Source organism: Malus domestica, chromosome 07 (assembly GCF_042453785.1).
Source record: "Malus domestica chromosome 07, GDT2T_hap1".
NCBI lineage: Eukaryota > Viridiplantae > Streptophyta > Magnoliopsida > Rosales > Rosaceae > Malus > Malus domestica.
This window is the reverse complement of record NC_091667.1, coordinates 15,308,754-15,329,366: the sequence shown is the minus strand read 5'-3', so window position 1 is coordinate 15,329,366 and position 20,613 is coordinate 15,308,754. Positions and strand designations below refer to the sequence as shown.

The window sequence follows — 20,613 nt, the reverse complement described above, 5'->3', positions numbered from 1 at the left end:
GTACAGTTTCGAGAGGGAGAGAGTGAGAGTGACAGAGAAGGAGGAGAGAGAGAGAGCATGGGTAGGTGTGTGTACGTGTATCCCGTGTGTGGTCCAACCAATCAAACCAAAATTCAAAGTCCCTTAAATCCCTAACCACACAAAAATACATATATCCATCAATCTAATTCAAATTTTTCCCAAAACTTAGGAAATATGCTTTATTCCATCACATGTCACACACAAATACCATAGCAACAGTCAAGGGTACTTTCGTCATTTCACGATCGATAGATAAAATCTCAGGACGGGCTGTGACATAAAATTTATCCTATTAATGATAATAAGAAACTCTCATAATAAAAATAAATAAATGAATAAAACGTAATTTTTTTAACTTATATAGAATAATAATACAAAAATACATATTTAATATAGAATATACCAATGTATACAATATGGCTATTGTATTTTATAATAAATTTTTTAGTAATTAAACTTTAAAATTATAACTTATTTTTCTTAACGGGTCGAAACAGGTCACCTGATAATGACCCGATTAGTTATCGTGTTAACCTAAAACCTGTTATTTTTGTGTCATGTAAGAAACTGCCGGGTCTAATTCCAATGGATCGGGCTTTCCCATGGGCGCTCAGAAATTAGAGTCCAAAGGTTTCATCATTATCGTCACGCTTAAGAGCATCAAGACGGACAATGATGATAAAGTTTATGTGACAAAAGATGAGTTCCGACGATTGGGGTATATCTATACTATATATCTCGCCGATGGGGATACATCAACAGTGGATGTCACAGCGATTTGAAATGCATCCACAACTGTAGCGACGGTGGCGCCCGTTTCTCCATACATAAAAAATATATATACACATAGGGGTCTCCTTGTCTAATTCCAGGGCTGGAACAAAGGATTCAGTAATTTCTCCGTTTCGGATGATTATATTTCACTCTACTTGCATAATTAAATCCAACAACTTGGCCCTAATTTTGACACAAATCCAGGAAATCTGTACACATGATCGGCATCAGCCATAGAAAAATGCGTACGAAATGGATTCGAAAGTTCTACGGCAAATTCACCTGTTTTTTGTGCGTTAATACAAATTTCGAGCACGGTCTCTCCAGACCTTTACGCGATAAATATGTATGCATGGAGTCTTATTAAACAACCACATTAACAGTGATAGAAAGGGGCTGCGCGCAGCTAAACTATCCATAAGTTAATACATATGATCCACTAAACTCGAAAACCAAGTCGAAACGGCAAAAACATCTGGCAGTGCAGCAAGACAGAAAATATTGTTGACAGAAAAGCTACTTGCTTTCTAGATGTGAAATTAGCAGGCTCTAGGCTCCAATTCATCAGTAAAACTCGATACAAACTTCCATTGGAAAGCGCAAAGGGAGCGGCGGTACAATTAGAAAACAAAACGAAAAAATTACAGACCCTAGGTTTCAGCTGCAACGAATCATCCTAAGGGTTGAAAACTGAAGGCTACACCGACCTATGCATACATGGTACAGCAAGGTTTAACAAATGAAAGAATTGCTGATACAACACACTATTTACATTTATATTCCCTTTTCTTCCTTGACAGCCTCCAAAGCTTCTAATTCAGCCATCATCCGAGAGTATTCGTCATCGAGCTCTTTTATTGCATTTCTAAGCTGTGTCGCCTGCACAATTAACAATAGTTAAGGTTCAGATGATGGCGGGCATAATGTACAACCTTTCAGTTTCACAACTAAGCAAGGTAAACTCTTAAGATTTTCTTGGTATTAATTTCATACAATGGTGGAGAAGATCAGGCAAGAGGCCGTAGGGAAGCACAGATACGTGTGCTTTCGTAGACTAAGTAAAAACGTAAAACCATCCTGAAAGTCTGGAGTATGCAATTCTCCCGATACATATCTAAAGCAGATTTGCAAATGCAGATATCAAACCAAAGCCTATTTCTCTTTTCCAAGACTAAAAGAACAGGCCGAATGCCAAAGTAACTGATCCCTAGAATAGCTTTGAGCCTTCAAGTATACATGTGTAGGTGACCATTGAAAACATTTGGATTGAGAAGTGCATCAAGAATCCTAATTCTCAAGCTTTGCATTTTTTCAGACAGTTGAGAACAACAAAAAGAAAATTAAGGACGCAAGTACAAAAACTAAATACTCGATTAAAGTAATTATTCAGTGTAATTTTCGTACCTTGAGATTAAGTTCTTCATTCCTCTTCTCATATTCCAAGCAGCTGACAAGGTGAAACAAACAGCTAAGAACCTTTAAAATATTCAGGAAGTAAACTCTCTTAATTTGCCAAAAAAAATGATTGTTCAAGTGATGGAATCAGCATAATGAAGCAGGTAATCATGTACTTACTCAGCTCGAAGCTTTTTGTTCTCGTGCATCAAATTTACAGCTTCTTGATCTTTCCGCTGGTCTCCAGTAGGACTCACCAGCTACAGAAAATACAATGCATAAAAAAATAAAAAAAATAAAAAATCAGAGACTTAATATTTTCATTTGAATATCTTGAGAGCAAAAATGAGTCCATAATCTAAAAAACAGGGCACACACATATCTTAATAGACTGGAGTGACCCGATGTCATCATGATTACACTGGCTAACGTACATAATTCTTAGTAAAACACACAAAACCAACTTAACACAGAAATAACAATGAGTTTTACATTTATTTCTAGTTCTCCCATAGCCAATCGAAACTCAAAATAAATAAGCTGGCATATCCAATATACACTGACACACTTTTTTCCACAAGGATGGAAGAGTGACAATTTAAACAAGTTGCCACTGACCTGTACATTCTGACTCTTCTCGTTAACCACCTTGGCCACTTTAACATTTTTGACCGATAGAATATCACCATGTTCCTTCCTCTTCATCCCTCCCACTACAACAAAAGGCACCATCACCAGTCAGTAAGATTAATCAAGAAAAAACTGATCTCAACTCAAGCAGCTACCTTGTTCAGATCTTCCAAGTGACTCCTTTTTACTACCAACAGCAGGGAAACTTTGACCCAATCTGACATGTTGAACACCACTAGGTGGCGCACCATTAGATGAAACCTGTTGGGTAATCTTAGGACCAGATGAAACCTGTGACGCAAGTTTCTTCTTTACCTGATACCCAATTAACCCACAATGATAATCCCTGCCAAAGTTCGATACAATGCATCAGGTAAATAGCAGCCACCATTTTTTTTTTTTTCAAAAGACATTTGCAAAGAAACAGTAATGCAGTATAGGCTCATGTATGAATGATGCAGGTTAAGTCCCATGTCGGTGCGTTGTTGGATTTTACATGTAGTTGAAGCATCCAGTGGCCATACCAGTACCAGTTACATGTAAAATTGACATGGATGAGGGCTACATATATGGGTCCCCATGTGAGTTCTAATACAAGCCAGCTGATCATTCTATATTAATATTACAAACAGCCAAACAGCTTCATGGCTCAAATAAATCAATTGCAAGTTTTGTATCAAGTTCATCACAATGATACATAAAAGTAAAGGAAAACAATCAAATTTATTCGGTTGTGCAAAGTTACCCATTTTACACAAAATGGAAGAGACATGAGTAAAATGAAGCTTTTTTCTATCATCGAATTTCAAAGACCCAAACCAAACATAAAAAATAAAGACGATTACTATTGGAAAATAGATTACCAGTATTCCCACGTCATCTCCTTTAAGCGGACTTCAAGTTTCTGAAAAAGATTAGTTTTCTCAAAATCTTGCTTGTTGTGACTCGGCTCAACAAAATTTGCTTCCAGAACACCTAAAGAGTAGCCAATGAAATATTAGCCTATAATGACCGACGCACAAAAAGAAAAAGAGCCCAATAAAAAGAGTGATTTAGCAGGTTGTTACCAACCACCCCCCGACCCCTACTGTCTGAATAGCTCACAACCTGCCAATAAGGCTGCAAAAGAAGAGAAGACAGTTGAAAAACAAAATCATTGAATAGAAGCTTTTAGGCTTTACATATGTGGAATAGACTATGTACGCATTTCAAAAAGTTTTCACATCTTTTTTTCAGAAGCACACCCCTTTCCATTAAGCAAACATTATACCAAAACATAAACCGAAGACCTATACATGCTCCGGTTAGAAGATGCAACTATGAGACAGAGGTTCAGGGCAAAAGGAGTAGAGGAAGACCTAGAAAGACTTGGAAAGAGACTCTAAGAAAAGACATGGAGTACTTGGAGCTAACGGAAGAGGTGCAAAAACCGAATGCAGTAGTGTTCTAGGATTCATATAGCCAACCCCACTTAGTGGGATATGGCATTGTTGTTGTTGTTGTATACAAAAACATAAACCAGTTCCCCAGGGCAAGACATACATTCCTAAGGCTGTCTTGATCTTACAATCTTTGAGACAGAAAATTTGTGTTCTCCCACCAGCAGTAGTTATATTATACATGTAGTGACAATATAAATGACCAACTAGAAACATTCAAGGAGAGAGTGAGGGAGGCATATGTGTATGTGAGTGCGGGAGTAAAGATAGTGGGAACATAAATTGAAAATGGTTCCTCAAAATTACGTTGATAGCCAACACCGCCAGCAGAAAGTACAATTTCTGAAGTTAGCTGTATTAGATGGTTTTGTGATACATATAATCCTACAGTGTATGCATGCATTTCTCTGCATGTGTGCCAGTATGAACATTCTTGTACTGGTCCAAAAATAAAATATAGTGTAGAACAAAATAAATATTCTCCTCAAAATTAATTGATAGCAAGCAGCATCAGCAGAATGTCAAATCAGCAAGGAAAACAAACCAGTATTAGACGATTTTTGTGATACACATTGAAACCATGGAAACTGACATGTGGAGCTTCTTTAAGAAATCCAATTGTCGTAATAACTTGACCCTGCATGGGGAATCCACTACAAAGTTAAGGAAAGAGCAAACAGATGGGAATAATTCAAAAGGTAAATAACAACTCAATTTTTCCTGATGGAAAATATTCATTTAGCAGTAAAACCACAATTAGAAATGTTTAAAAATTCGGTATAACCTCCACAGAACCTCCACTTTGAGGTTTATACAAGATAAATTCTGGAAACTTTAGATCATTTGCAATGTTATGATGCTCAACAACTCGCCCTCGAAGTACTATTTGAAAGGTTTGTGGTATCCGCAAGTACAAGATGGACAAGTATACCTGTGAAGCATAAGGAAACTATCAAATTCTGCTAAAACACATTTTTGTATATATAAATCAATTATGCATATGCTACAAAGTATTACACGGAGAGAAAAACGGAAACGGTTTGCAATGTGCTCTTCATTTACTGTCTTAAATTTAGTGTCAACTTTTTTGGTATCCCCACTAATGCGAATGTCCTGCAACACAAGTCACAGAAAGCCACCTCAACAGATGAGTACAAATTACATTTCAGAAGAAACTAGAAAAGCACATGATATGAAAGAATTGTCAACCTCAGGATCTGTATCAAAGTCTAGCTCCAGATTCCCATCATCACTGAACCACAAATTATAGACAATAACTTTTGTACCATGAGCTCCAATGTCATTAAACTGTCATCTCAAGAGCAAATGAAAATAGATCAAACTCAGATGAACATATGCATCAGCAAAGCTTGACATAAAGAACTATGAAAGCCATCCAAATAGCATGAAACACCAATGGAATTTAGTAGTGATACCACCTGTTCACTTAGAGTAGGTGAAATTGTCCATATTTCCAGTAGATTTCAAATAAAAGTAACCTTAAATTAACGCGTATGCATACCATATTCAGACCTAAGCTGCACAATACAAGTTAGTGGGATATACAATATCTGGTCTTGATGGGGGATTATACAATATGACACAATGCAGAAAGTCTCCAAAGACTAGGATATGAATAAGGAAATGAAATTGCAATAACACATAATATATTATATATATTTTGAAAAACAGGTTAAATAACAATCAAATCTATTAATCCCTTGTTCATGCATCAAGTTCTTTCTTTTTCATGGTCTGGCGCTAAGCAGGTGAGTTCTTCTTGCTTTAAGTTTTTTTAACCCTTCTGTTCTATCCCTAGCCCCTATTTTGTTTGTTTTGTTTTGACAAATACACAATAAATATAGAAAGAAAGGAATGGCTTCTTTGTTAAGGCTTAGATTAACTTTCAAAATCAGATGACCTCTAAACCATACACCATCAAGAGTAATAATATCTAATCATATTACAAATATACAGAAAGATAAGGAAAAAAAAAACTCCTTAAGTGCAATCTTGTGAGTACAAATCTGAGTGGCCGGTTGCCCACACTTGCAGGATCTCATGAATCTTATACACATAATACATCACATACAGATAAAAAATAAATAAATAAAAAAAAAAAAAACATATTTTATGAATCACCTGCTTTAGAAGATCAGCCTCAGTTGAATATGGGGACCATTGTAGCAGCATGGAAAGATTAGACATAAAATGTTCCTTCCCATGCATAACTTCTAATTTATTAGTTAATGTGTTGAATTCATAATCCACCTGCAATGGACATGAGCTGTTACTCAAGGATACTATATCTAGGAGTAAATTAATTGAGGGATTGGCATAAATGACAAGCAGCGTTTCAACAGCCCATGGAACCAAAAACAACAAAACAATTGAGATCTAGTGCATAAGCTCCATCGTATTCAGTTCATGTTGCAAGTACATTAAAAGGGCATTGCAACAGACATCATACATAAACCGAAGACCTATACAACAATAAACAACATTTTGCATTCTGTTTTATTTCTATCACACGGATTATATAACAGGAGGATAAGCACTCTAACACAATCAGATGCTCGAGCAACAAAACTCACCATCGGTACTACTATTCTGTCATGGCCTGTTCGTGCCAAGAATGTATAAGAGAGGAGACCAATGCTTTGAGTCAATGTCCTGTCCAACGAAATAGGGAAACAACCACATCAACTTAACACAAAAGTATAAACTTTAAAGCTGGATTAACATATACATTGGTGGTTCACTTTAACAAAAACTACTCAAACAAGTCCAGCAACAAAGTGTAAAAACAAACATTAAATTAACAAACAGCACAGCAGAATAACCAGGAAAAGGATTGTCATAAGGATTTCCTATACCACATTCAGAGCTCATCAGTTACATTTAGAAATGTAATTAATACATACAGTGGCGGTGGTGGTTCATTTTAACAAAAACTACTCAAACAAGTCCAGCAGCAAAGCGTAAAAACAAAGATTAAATTAACAAACAGCACAGCAGAATAACCAGGAAACAAACATAAAGACATCCATACGAATCAAAAAATTGTATGAACTAAAACATTTCCCAATTTCTTTACACTCAAATGAACTCATGGACTAAAAGAGTTCATCTATCACAAAAAAAAAATGATCTTTGAATGTTTCAACAGTCATTTTACTGATCCTCCTAACATTGTCCTCTATCGCCCCACCACACCCTCCCCCGCCCCCCGGGCAGGAAATAGAAAAAGAGAATCAGTACTAGTGCAGAATTCCAGAAATATTCCTTTTCTCTTTAATATGCAATGGAAAGTACACATGTCCAAACACTTTCAGATCACCAATTACATGTTTCTGGGCCACTTATGAAAACACAAATAATATAACTATTGGGATGAAACCTTGTATCCTGGTGGCGACTGAAAACAATAACATCCGCGCCAAGTCTCATGGTACTAGTCTTGAAACCATTTCCATCTGGAAAGCTACAAGTCAACCAATAAATGCCAAAGGAGATAGTAAAACAGAATTTAGAGTGAATGGTAAAACTTATACATTGTCCAATGGCTGATTTTGACTTCTTATCTGAAAACCCAAAACTCATACAACGCCGCATGGCTTCAGGGTCCATCCCACTACCATCATCTAGATATAAAGTATCAAATTTTGGAACCAAAAGTCAGCTAAATACACTTGAATATTGAAGATTTTGACAAAGATAAAAATAAAAACTCCTGTGCATATATACAATACCTTGAATTAACAATGCCGGACTTCCATCCCTTGGATTCAAGATTTTATCTACAATGACAAAAGTGGCCCCATTTTGTATCTATCCAAAATAACAATGAAAGAGAATGGAATGAAAAGCATGATAAGATAGGTCAAACTAGGCAAAAACACAATAACATCCAAGGGAAAATCCATAAAAAAATAAACAAAACAAAAGGTGAGCAAATATCATGAACAGGAACCCATCGCCTGCTCACAAACTTCAGAAAACTACGAAAGATCCTACTGAAATATTGAACTCCACCTAACATAATTATCATGGAACTCCTCAAAGAAGCTATTATTCTCGACTAGTGCGGGGAGATAGAAACAGTAAAATATAAAGATTCATAACTTACCTCATCAACTGCATTGTCAAGTAGTTCTGCAATGGCTGAAAACAGGGAGAAAGTAGTAAGATTGAATTCACTAATCACATACAGAAAGAAGAGATGAAATGAGATTGAACATACCGCCAAACGCCCATTTATGCGAAGTGGCATTTGAATGAAGGAACATAGGATGGACATGTAGATAGTTTTTGCCATCTAAGGAATGTTATGTAAACATTATTAGTGAAATTCCGGACGTAATCAAGTTCAAAAACAACAAAAATATAACAGTAGATAGTAGAGTACTTTGAAATGCGACTTTAGAACCAACAGCGTCATTATAGCTCCCAGCTTTCCAAAACTGCCGGCAAAGCGGTGCCGGACTGAAAGTTGATGTAGAAGAGACGCCGGTATCATCCACCGGAGACTGCCCCTGGTCTAATATACTAGAGCTACTATGACCGGGACTTAAAGCATTTGAGCTCCTTTTTTCTTCAGATTCTCGAATCCCATGCGGGTTTTTCGATATTTTATGCTTCGCTATTCGAGCTTTAGGCTTGTCATTCCGCTGCAATTGCATTCCAATGAGACCTGGCTCCAACTTAACAGGTTTCACATCCACCTCCTCTCTCTCCCCAACTTCATCGTCACTAGATAAATCTACAACATCTATCACAGGCATCCTAAACGCTAACAAAAATTAAACACGCATCCACACGGTAAGAACTTTGAAGAAGTACCAAACAATGCACCATAACATCAACAAGAAAGCAAGATATCAAAGATCAAAGACAAACCATTGACAATCAACGAACCGACTGCAGAATCGAGGGCTTCGGTAATGCCCAATTCTACAACCGAATCCGATACCGACTGAGTCGCTCACCGACTTTTCGGTTCAAATCGGTTCCAAATCGGTTAGCTCCGACGATATGGCGATGAATAGATCATCAAATTCGCTGTTATTGACGGCGATGACGCTGTTCAAATCAAAGAGGAGAAGGAGTGATCGGTGATGTCAAGGGAGGTGATTGAAGAGGAGGAATGATATGCTTTGGTTATGGTTAGATTAGATTTTTTGTCAAACCCAGTTGCCAGCAATCGCAGATGAAGATTTGCAGAGAGATGGAAGGAGGAGGATGTAGAGGGATCAAACCGCGGCTAGGGTTTTGTTAAGGTTAAATTACGTTTTGCTCCTCAGCTTTGCGTTTAATTGCAACCTCACACATTTAAAATAAGAAAACTAATGAAAAATGCTTGAAAACTTTGAGTTTTAATGATAAGGACAAAATAAAGGGTAAAGTGAATAGTACCAGGATTGACTTTTTAGTGTAAAAATGTGGTTTTTCGTTAAAATGAACAGTACCAGGAGCTTTTCGTTAAAGTTCCCTTTAAAATATTGGGAACTTTAACGAAAACTCTTCGTATTGTTCACTTTAACGAAAAACCACATTTTCACACTAAAAAGTCAATCCTGGTACTATTCACTTTACCCTTTATTTTGTCCTTATCATTAAAACTCAAAGTTTTCAAGCCCTTTTCATTAGTTTTCCTTAAAATATTTCATTCGCATACGTTTACTTATTATTCCATTTTATTATACACTAAGGGAGCGTTTGTTTGCCCTCACTAAACCTCGTTGGATTGGACTGGCTTAATTAGGATTGCTAAGCCGTGTTTGGTGTGAAGAAGGACTAGCGTTAATGAGACTAAGTCGGATTCGTCCCGATTAAGTCCTTCGCTAGATAGTCTTGTCAAGTCCCCCCGAAATGTATGGGATTGTTAGTCCCGTCTCCAAATCTGCTTCCTTTTTACACTACATCGTCTGTACGCTGCTTCGTCTCTGTTTACCCACCCCCAAATCAGCTTCTCCCACTGCCAAAATCTCAAAATCGAACCACCAAAATTCAAAAAAAAAAATGCAAAACAATAACAACAATGGGAGAAGCTGATCAGCAAGCATTCTTCCTTTTTCCCAGAAAATTCTGAGATGGCTATCTCGTTCTGGAATTGCAGACGGAGAAGCCGACGCATGTATCAGAGGGAGGAGAGAGATTCGAAAATTTTTGGGAGAAAAAGGGTGAGGAAGGTGGAGATGCCTAATGGCAGGAATAGGGTGAAAGGGATGCGCTTGTCTTGAAAGAGCTACCATGACCTTGTTTTGAAAGACTGCGTTTTGCAAGAAATACAAGGAGGAAAGGAGACAATGGATGGAGTCAGAGAGAATGGATGGAGTCAGAGGGAAGAGATGGGAGAAGGTTCCAGAGAGAGGTAGGGTGGGAAAAAAGAAAGAAAAGGGTTAAATTAATATTATTAGATAAAATAATAAAATATTATAGATAAGTGTTAAATAATATAATATTATAGTTTGTTTATATTTTGCTTTTTAGTCGGACACTGCACCAAACGCTTCACTAAGCTAGTCCATCTTAGTCTAGTCTAAGTCAGTCCAGCTTAGTCCCTGAAGTTAGTCCAGTATGCGACAGTCTGGTGCAACAAACGCACCCTAAACACTCAAACCGAGCCGCAGTATGCATCAACTAATAAAAGTCTCCCAAAATTGGAATAAGCTCAAACTAAAATACTTGAAGGTAACCACATTTATTTCATCACGTCCCCGAAAGGCCACACTTGATGGGCCTCTAACCCTCTGTTATATGCATAATCATAAGTTCAAAAGCATAGCTGTTTGATACCAGTTTTACTGATAAAGCTGAGTAGGTAACCTACTTAATAATAAGGATAGGTTAGAGCCTGGAATCGAAGATGCTCACATCAACTACTACTGATTAATGAGGGGGCGCAAAACATAAAAATATGAGTAGATGAAAAAATAAAGTTTTCCAAGACTATTTATTTTCTAAACAGACTAACTCCTTGTTTTGAAAGCATGTGTAATACTACATGTAATTTCTGAAAACCTAAGCATCTCATAAAAATTGAAAATTAATATACACAAATACACTGAGAGCTGATGGATACATATATACTGAGTTGATATGTACCAATGGCATAGCATACAATATCATCCACTAGTCGTAACTAGTGGAAGCTAGATAATATAATCATGTCATTACTGAGCAAACTCGAGGAAATGACAAGCTGAGAATATAAATGTGTAATCATGTCATTACTGAGTCATCTTGAAGTAATGACAAGCTAAGAGTATAAATATATAATTATGTTATTACTAAGTAATCTCATAGTAATAACAAGTATAAATGTATACTCATTTCATTACTGAGTAATCTCAAAGTAATCATATCACTGCGGATAATCTTGGTGGAGTGGCGAAGGTGGTGGTGGTCGATGATCAAGGTTCGCTGTGAAATGGTGGAATCGTTCATCGATTTTTCTCTCAATTTGTCAAGAAGCGGGAGAAAAAAGAAAGAGAACACTATGGAGAGGAACCAGGGAAAAGAGAGAAGGGAGAGAAAAAGAAGATTCCTTGTGGGACTAACTGCCCCAATAGCTAATCGACTTATTCGGAAATCGATGAATTTTCCTGATAATGCCCTTGCAATTAAAGTCCCATAAAAACTTCGTTTAAGTCTAATTCTCGTTACGTTCGTAGCAACGAGTACTATTCAAATGCACTAGTTAATACATCATGCATGTCACAACAAATAAGGTCGACAAAAATCAATACATGCCCTTCTAAGGGCATTTTGGTAATTATACATTAGTGAGGACAAAATTACAGAAAAATTAGGGATGAGTCGTAAAACAGCAGCTAGTCAATTCATTAAATTGGCCATTTAGTGATGATATGGTTGGCGCGGATCCCATCTTTTGTTGATTTAGAATCCAAATTTGTGGCATGTGATTAAAATAAAGAAAAACTAATAAACATAGTTTAAAAGCTTTGAGCTTTAACGATAAGGACAAAAAAAAAAGTAAAGTGAATAGTATCAGAATTGACTTTTTAGTGTAAAAATATGGTTTTTCGTTAAAATTGACAATAAAATAATTCAAGAAAAAATTAAAAAAAAAAAAAGGAGGGGATGCTCCGCCCAGCCCTCCCAAGGTTCTTGATGTCGCCGAAATCCTCTTCGACTCTGGCTCCAAGTCCCTCGTCCCGCAGTCCCTCTTCCTCACCATCTTCGAGTTGTCGACATTGATTTGTCCCTATAATTGGTGAATGTCTCGACTCCGGCATTGCCTCAGTCGCTGTAGCTTCGGAAATTGTTCGCCGGATTAACAATTCAAACACCCCATTCAACCTTTTCCACGCCAATCACAAACCCACCAAGTAAACTCAGAACCGCATGACTTCATCGAAAGAGATCAAGACTCGGGCTGGCCCGTTTCGACACCAACCCATAAACATCCTTAGACGGCCTGACCCACTGTGAGTTCTTCCGTGACGTCAAGAAAATTTACAGAATACAATACACCAATATAACGTCATTTTGAGGTCGGGGTTAACGAAGAGGGTGCCGGCAACGCCGGGAATCTCGGGTACAGGTCCTTCATGTGGGCTACGCACCTAATTACATACCCAACCAATTACGAGGTGTACGAGCCATTTTAGCAAAAGCTATCTGCGACAACATTCCCCTCTTGAAAAATGTGAGAATCGTAAAAGGTCTCACGAATGTTGCCCAAACAAGTAAACCATTGCATGCGAAGAAGTAAGGAGGATCAAAATCATTCAAATGGAGAACAAAAATAACAATAGAAGAGTCACTTTCCAACCAAACACAACAACAACTCCTCTGATAAGCAAATTCTATACTAATAATAATTGCATAAAATCAGCAAAAAATAATTGCCATGGCTAATACGCTGATAGAAATCACCAAGAAACCGACCACGACAATCCCTAAGAATTCCCCCACAAGCAGCTGGACAAGAATTTCTTTTAGACAAACCATTCATATTAAGTTTAATCCAAGGATACCAATGAGGAGACCATAACACGGGAAGAAAAATAGGTACCTTGCGAGGAATAGGCTGAATAATATTTAAACCATGAGAGAATCCATGAATAAACATCCTGCCATGCACGAGCTCAAAAATGATAAACATGCAAAGATGATGGTAGGAGATTGAACGAGCCGGAAAAATGAACTTGTTTCGAGCTTTTTGAATAACCGAACTAGTAAAAAGACCCGCAATGACCCATAAATTGGGCTACTGACAGAAAAAGGGCTTCTGCACAAAAATATCCAGAAAAAACAACAAAAGAAAATGAAAAGGGCAAAGACGTACCAAATCAACATGCTAACCGCTAAAGATGCTTAGAAACTGACAGCCATAAAAAAGATTAGCAACAGATTCCTAAAAAACATGACAAACACAACAAACAAAAGCCAAATAGATACCACATCATTGTAGTGCAACCTCGATGGGAAGTTTATTGTGAAAAAAAGGCCAAAACAAAATAGATAGTCGAGGCGGAATGAAATGCCGGCAAATAACTTTTGCCCAAGCACCATCACTGTCTCATTCAAATTAGATCATAACTAAAAGAGAAAGGAAAATTTCCCAAAAGGGGATGGCTCCCAAATCAATTTGTCAAGGGTAAAGGAGGATGCAAAAATTTTCTGTGCCGCATTGTAACTTATGCTGCTTCACATTGTAATTTATGGGTACAAGGGATGAGTGAAACCATATACACAAAAACTTTAACAAATCAGGTGCCAAAACCAGGCTGAATTACGCACAAGTCCTGATTTTATATCCACGAGTGTCCGTCTCTCTGGCTCCATCATAAAAACCTGAAATTAGCCACAGTAATTAGTTTCATTCATGAAAAACGCCATACCTGGTATCTCAACCACATAAACCAAAGCTCAAAACAGGACATGCAAATGATTACAGTTCTGATAAGAGATTACGAAGGTCGACCAAAATACAAAATAATGCCAACTAGTGAAATATAGATACATTTTGGCGAAAGACACACATTACACCAGCAAGCCGATGATGCAATAGCCACTTCTTATTCCCTAAAGAATCTGAGTTAAGTAACCTGCTTTTGCCCGACAATAAAAGCACAATAGCCACTTCTATGGGGTTCTTAACCGCAAAACACAACAGAAATCAAAGAGTAATATAGCTTACAATGGACAAAGCTTGGTGGAAGCAATGATGCCTGGTTATTCGTATTCGTCTCCAATGCTCCAAAGCAACCTAAACCATATTTACAGGAAAGGAAAATTTAATTTCACCCGAGCACCACCAGAGTACTTCAAAAGAGCCACAAACAATTTACTAAGGGAGTGAAAAACAATACCAGAATAAAGAAAGAATGAATAGGACCAAAAGATAGCCAATCTTAAGAAAGCGTTGCTTTTTCTCCCAGCTCAGTTGGTTATAGATCTCAGTCACATCTACCAAGTGTCGTCTCGTCATGTACCTTACAAAGAGTCACAGTTCATATCAGATATTGATAAACTCTAATGTGGTATCTAAAGAAGTTTTCTGAATAAAATTATTACTCTCCTAATCATATGAAATTGTAATAGTATGATTCTTTTCATGATCAATCATTGCCCAGCTTTAAAGAACAAATAAATTGTGTTCTCTACAACTTGGAAATTATGAATGTTCCACGTCTAGTTTTACATGCTTCATTCAAAACATCAAAAAATACAGTAAATACACCGATATTAGTATAATTTCCTAATGCACTCTATAATTTGCAATCCAAATTATATTATGACATGATGCCGTCCAGAGACCATTGTGCATTTAGTTTGAGAATTAGCATCCATATAGGTAGGTTATGAATGGCAGAAGGTGCTGTTCAACACGCAGACATAGAGAGGGGGAGGGAGGGAGCACAGTGAAAGGATGGGTAACAGGTGGAGGGAGGTTATGAAAAAGTACAATTTCATTATCTGGGGTGGTGAAATGTCACTTAATTTGTTAAAGCATATTACAAATTTCTCAAACCGCCTCTCAGCCAATTGACAGTTCATGGTAAGGATCCAGATTTCACCAAAAAATATTGAGCAGTCAGTCTTATTAGAACTAGAAATTCTAAAAATCCAGATTTCACCCAAAATATTGCCAGTTCATAAATTGACCGTATGTCAATATCAATAAAACCAAATTTTAATCAAGTATAAAATTCTTATCCCAACTTGTTATTAACATGTAAATGGGGTTGTGTTTGGGCTGTATTCCCCGTTCTTCACCAAAAACATGTAAACGGGGGTTACAGTGACACACCAGAATGCTACCATCATTTATTGTAACAACTATTCTCTTACAGTGTTCAGTTGATTACCTAGCTGCCTTACATACCATGTAGCATGCTTCACTTGGAACAAAGTTATAGTATAATCATATTCAAGTTTCCCACTTTTCAGTTAAGTATTTGTCAAAATGATGAATTCATAATCCACCATAAGCAATTTTTTTCTTTCAAGATTAACGGGATATATGGAAAGGCATACCAAAAAAGAAAAACCATAACCATGTAGTTGACATTAAATTTATATGTAACTTAAGCTCTACCCTATGATTACACAGAGGTCGTCAGTTATACAATTCTAGACACAACAACATTTGAGTAATGGGCGAGAAAGAAACTTACAAATTGACATTATAATATAGGTGTGGCAGAGCCATGAAAAGCATGAACCAATGTCGCGCTATAAGAAGAATGAAGCACAAAACTCCTTGAATAATAAATTCTGGCAAAATGACATTGTTTATCCGAGATGATGAATCATATGGGTTGATGTAGTCATACTCAAGGTCCACCAAGCACACAAGCTGTATTCAACATTCGCAGGGGTCATATATCTAAAAATCTCAAGAACTGCGACTAAGTAACCAGATTCACCACACAGTGCAAGACCGTTTATGTGTCATAGCTAAATATGACTTGTAGAACAACTCTAGTAGGTAGTAACAGGAGTTATCAACACTTTCGGACAAGAAACTGTATTGAGTGTAAAAGAGTTGAGCCCTTGCATAAGGAAGTGGGTTAGAACTCCGTCCGTCAGTGGCTAATCTAACGTCCAATCTAAAAAAACTATCGTTTGACAGAAGAAAAAAATACAGCCTTGACACATTGAGTATTTCTTTTTATTTACAAGTTTTGCAAAATTCCTTCCTGCAAGTTCTGCAACATGCTTTCTAAGTCAACTTACATCGAAAGATATCAAAAATTGTGGAAATTTTCAAAAGAACAAACAAAAAGATAAACCCCCTTTCTAGTTTCATGAAAATCCAAAACAACATATGCGAATAGATACTTGATTTCAAATTAAAAAAAATAATTAAGAAAAACTAATTTCATTATAAAGGTGAAATCTAAATACCCAGATGATCCTAGTCTGTGAATCCGATGAGTTTTGAATAAATAAAATAAAATAATTTAATTAATTAAAAAAAAGTGGGATAAAATCGAGGAAGAATTACCTGATAACCCAGAATGCATAACAACGCTAGAATGAAGAAGAAACTCAGCAGCCATGTCCACAGCATCTCCATACCCAATCACCTCTCTCTCTCTCTCTCCACTTTTTGTGTATTCGTCTGTGTCTTCCTGTATCTGCGCTTTGACCTTTTCTCCCAGTTTGTATTTTATTTTATCACAGAAAAACACAAAATTTAAGGAATAAATCTTTCTGCTGCTTTGTTTCTGCAAGCAGAAATCCAGTTCTTGTTTTACGGCAGGTAAGTATTTCTAGTTGTACTACACTTTGGCTTCTTAAAATAAAAACTATAAAATAATAAATGCCGTAGGAATTATCTCCCATAAAAACTTACTTTCAATCTAAATCAAATTAGTCAAAAGGTTGAATGGTTCGTGGCCGATTCGAAATAAATCAAATGGGATTAAGGGAAGGACATAAATAAACAATAAATAAGAGATTATGGTGCTTTTAAAAATATATTTTTTTAACTGTTATCAATACAGTAGAAAATATATAAAAGTAGAAGCATATTCTACTTGCTTCTAAATTTTTTTTTCAAAGAATAGTAATTAACTAGCATTTGCCTACACATTTTGTGTATAAACATGTTTTTTTAGAAAATGAGAAGGAGAGAGGGAGAGAGAGAGAGAACTTGGAGGAGTGTGAGGTTTTTTTTTTTTTTTTTTTTTTTAATATTGGAGGTATTTTAACATCACATGTATGTGAGGTTTCACTAAAAAAAAAGTAAAATTTGGACATGTGAAATTACGTTATTGCCCATCATTTTGTGTGTGTGATAGAAGACTAATTTGTCTTTTTACCCTCTTTTGGTTGACAAAGAAGGTTTCATTAATTAGTAGAGATACACATTTAATGAAATTTTCAAATGACAAGTATACCCCCATATATTTTATAAAATTACAATCACTGCTCCTATATTATTCTCTTGGATAATTATTATATCACATTAAATACCATATTCTTTTTAGTCATTTAACATATTTACAGTAATTTATATAAAAGTTTACCAAACACTCAATACTATTTCTTTTTGTTAGAAGCACTTTTACAAAAAAAAGGGTTTACCAAGCACTCACCAATTTTATTTTACAGCTGTTTATTCTCACAGCACAGTAGAAACAATTTTATTTTGTTGAATGATGAAATCTGGATCTTTTTTACTACTATAAATAAAGGCTGACACACCCCGTCCCAAAGGAGGGCATGCTGGCCGTCACGTGAGAGTGATGTAACCATTTACACAGTTCGGAAGCTTAAAAAAATACAATTACTAAGATGAAACACCCGAGCGTGAGTCCTACTTTTGTGAATTCTGTCAGAACACCGTTGGATTCATCGTGGCCACCAAAGCTCTGCTATCTAGAATCTGGAAGGGCGCAAAACAAAATTGAGTGGGTCAGTAAAACAAAGTTTTTCGAAAACATTTCATTTAAAACACTTCTAACCCTTCTCTGTAAAACCTGTATACTTTCCCAGAAAATAGTATATGTATATAACCATCAAGGAAGAAAAAATCGATAATATCGGCGATATTTCGCTGATATTATTGTTTTTTTGGGGGTCTGATGTGAGAATTACTTGACACACAAATTAAACCCTCTTTTTGACAATTGTAGTATAGATGTAAGTAGGGTATCGTTCTAGGTCGGGGATTAGGAGGGATGGCTAATCTATTCTAAATTAATTTAAAAATATTAAACAAGACTCAAGAACACTAAACTAGGCTAAAAACTCTAATAACTCAAAACACACTTAGAATGACTCAAAATAATGAAAACAATCAAATTAGACACTAGAAACTGAAATGGACGGAAATTGAATTAAAAGACTAACAACAATGAAAACTAACTAAATAATATAATTTAATAATGGGGGGGTTTGGTTTTGACGAGAAGTAAATTAAACTTAAATAAATTACAGAATTGACAAAAGCATGAAATTAAGGTGAAAGGATAGGTGACGGACTAGCTAGAGGGTTCTTCTCCACACATGACACATATGCAACCTAAATTGATTTTCAGTTGTTCTTTCAATAAATTGTGAATGACAATGTTCCAAGTTAATTAGGTCCGCTTAAATTAACTCTTTAGATTTCCCTAGATTCATAATGGGGTCGTCGGGGTCGCACGACCCTTTGGAAACCATGGAAACAACCTTGAAGCTCCCATATGGGACCTCTTGGAGCTGGGGTCGTCGGGGTCGTCAGGAAGAGGAAGAAGAAGCAGCGCTCGCGCGCTTCTTTTTTTTCAAAACTCGGCAGGAGTCCTCCCCAACCCTAAACTTTCACACATTGCTTCCTGATCCTTTCAGAAAACGTCTCAAAACCTTCAGTTTTTCAGAAAATACATTTCAGATTTGAATCTTCAGAAAACGTTTATACGGTCATGGGTGCAAAGCAATCTTACAAACTACTCCTTGTCATTGCGGTGGCGGTGGTGGTGATGCTTGCCACCGTATGCCGCGGCTCCAGCGTGGGGCATACGCCGTCTGCGAACGAGGAAGTTCTTGATGAGTTTGTGGAGTTTAAGGACCAGTCAAGGCAGACGGATGACGCGAGGGCGGCGGAGAAGGCGAGAGAGGGTAAAGAAGGGTCGGAGTCGTGGACGGAGTGGGCTAAAGAGAAAATCACCGGAGGACTTGGGCTGAAGCAGGATAATGAGAATTTTTTGAAGCAGGATGATGAGAATTTTTTGAAGGATAGTTCTAAGAAGGCTTTTGATGCTACTTATGACACTGCTTCTGGTTAGTCACTACTGTTTTTTAAATTATTTCCTACATAATTTGTGATGGAATGTGAAATTTTCTGCTTTATTTTGGATCAATTTTTAAATGTTGTCCAGGAACTGGTTTTTTTTTTTTTTTTTTCATGGGATAGCGTTTGAGGATTTTACATTTGTACTGTGTTAAGTGTTTTCAATATGAACTCCAACATAGTGACGAAGAAATGTGTAGAGATAAATTGATTAGAAATGGATGGACACTGGATAGACAATAACCGAGTGGCATGAAGCAGACGGCACAAGAGGTGAAGGACAAGGCTGCTCTGAAGGACAATAGTTTGTAATATTGTTTCCATTATGAATTATGAATGAAAGTACTATGATTTCATTTTCAATATGTTTTTCCATCCTAAATTTTTATTTGAACTTTTACACTGCGACCCCTTGGGGTAAGATTCCTGGATCCGCCACTGGATTGAATGGAATACGCATTACAACCAAATTATTCCTCATCAAAGTCCCTAACTATGGAATACGCATGATAGAGACATTCAACAAAGATCATTAAGTTCAACGGAAATCATAAACATTGACTAGGCATTCATAACTATGGAATACGCATGTTAATCCAGCCTAGAACTCACTTAACACGATTGTGGATAACAACCTTCACTACTTGTGAATATAAGTTCATAACGATTAGGTGAAATTCACTTATATTCTAGCATCAAATTCATGCATGTAAATTAAGTATGCATTCTTAATCGACATACAAAAATAAGTTATCAATCAAGCAGTTAAGCAAATTAAATCACAACTCATAAATCACAACTGAAGGTAATCAATTCATATTACAAATATATTCATGGCTTTGAATTAACCTCTAGCCAAAATAAATTTAGTTACACATTATTATCAAATTAAACCAAAAGTAAAACATGGGTTTGAGAAGATAAAACCAAGAAAAGAAGATCTGCTGCGTCCGTGCCTCTGTGATCTGCTTCCAATCCGTGCGCACTGCTCTCTCATGCTGCCAAAGGCAGCCTACTCATTCTGTCCAGTCAGTATGTCTGATCTCTCACCCGCTGCCAAGGGCAGCTCCCTCACTCTCCCTCTGACTTTTATTATTT

At 36.6% G+C, this 20,613-nt stretch overlaps 2 protein-coding genes and 1 long non-coding RNA gene across 4 annotated transcripts in view; all 3 read right to left on the bottom strand.

The window, feature by feature from the left end:
* The window catches only part of LOC139197346 (uncharacterized), an 86,890-nt gene extending 68,756 nt beyond the window's left edge, over positions 1–18,134 (bottom strand). Inside the window, exon 1 of the long non-coding RNA XR_011582672.1 lies at positions 18,065–18,134. This is a non-coding gene — a long non-coding RNA (uncharacterized lncRNA). The remainder of the gene's footprint in view (positions 1–18,064) is intronic.
* Positions 1,297–9,566, bottom strand: LOC103439050 (protein MICRORCHIDIA 6). 2 transcript variants are annotated; one of them, XM_008377600.4, is made up of 20 exons: positions 9,159–9,566; positions 8,668–9,051; positions 8,503–8,577; positions 8,389–8,423; positions 8,012–8,090; positions 7,814–7,903; positions 7,660–7,735; positions 6,854–6,932; positions 6,402–6,530; positions 5,469–5,567; positions 5,277–5,372; positions 5,044–5,190; positions 4,804–4,896; positions 3,888–3,939; positions 3,684–3,795; positions 2,976–3,166; positions 2,809–2,903; positions 2,371–2,450; positions 2,200–2,242; positions 1,297–1,674 (listed from the first exon to the last, which is right to left on the bottom strand). In XM_008377600.4, the coding sequence occupies exons 2-20, from the start codon at positions 9,041–9,043 to the stop codon at positions 1,570–1,572; spliced, it is 2,052 nt and encodes a 683-aa protein (XP_008375822.3). In that variant the 5' UTR covers positions 9,044–9,051; positions 9,159–9,566; the 3' UTR covers positions 1,297–1,569. The 2 variants fall into 2 exon arrangements, with proteins under 2 accessions (XP_008375822.3, XP_008375823.3); XM_008377601.4 differs by having other exon boundaries at positions 8,668–9,044; positions 9,159–9,560.
* LOC103439049 (protein cornichon homolog 4-like) lies at positions 13,696–17,150 on the bottom strand. The gene is made up of 5 exons (XM_008377599.4): positions 16,744–17,150; positions 15,911–16,092; positions 14,603–14,725; positions 14,431–14,499; positions 13,696–14,084 (listed from the first exon to the last, which is right to left on the bottom strand). The coding sequence occupies exons 1-4, from the start codon at positions 16,813–16,815 to the stop codon at positions 14,466–14,468; spliced, it is 411 nt and encodes a 136-aa protein (XP_008375821.1). The 5' UTR covers positions 16,816–17,150; the 3' UTR covers positions 13,696–14,084; positions 14,431–14,465.
* Positions 18,135–20,613: the final 2,479 nt, after the last annotated feature.

Coding starts and splice junctions, on each gene's coding strand:
- LOC103439050 (XM_008377600.4), bottom strand. CDS start 9,043: ATGCCTGTGATAGATGTTGTAGATTTATCTAGTGACGATGAAGTTGGG. Junction 3,940..4,803: donor ACAAAAATCGTCTAATACTG/GTTTGTTTTCCT, acceptor CTTCTTTTGCAG/CCTTATTGGCAGGTTGTGAG. Junction 3,167..3,683: donor GAGATGACGTGGGAATACTG/GTAATCTATTTT, acceptor GAACTTTGGCAG/GGATTATCATTGTGGGTTAA.
- LOC103439049 (XM_008377599.4), bottom strand. CDS start 16,815: ATGGAGATGCTGTGGACATGGCTGCTGAGTTTCTTCTTCATTCTAGCG. Junction 16,093..16,743: donor TATGCATTCTGGGTTATCAG/GTAATTCTTCCT, acceptor TGTTGAATACAG/CTTGTGTGCTTGGTGGACCT. Junction 14,500..14,602: donor TTCATTCTTTCTTTATTCTG/GTATTGTTTTTC, acceptor AATATGGTTTAG/GTTGCTTTGGAGCATTGGAG.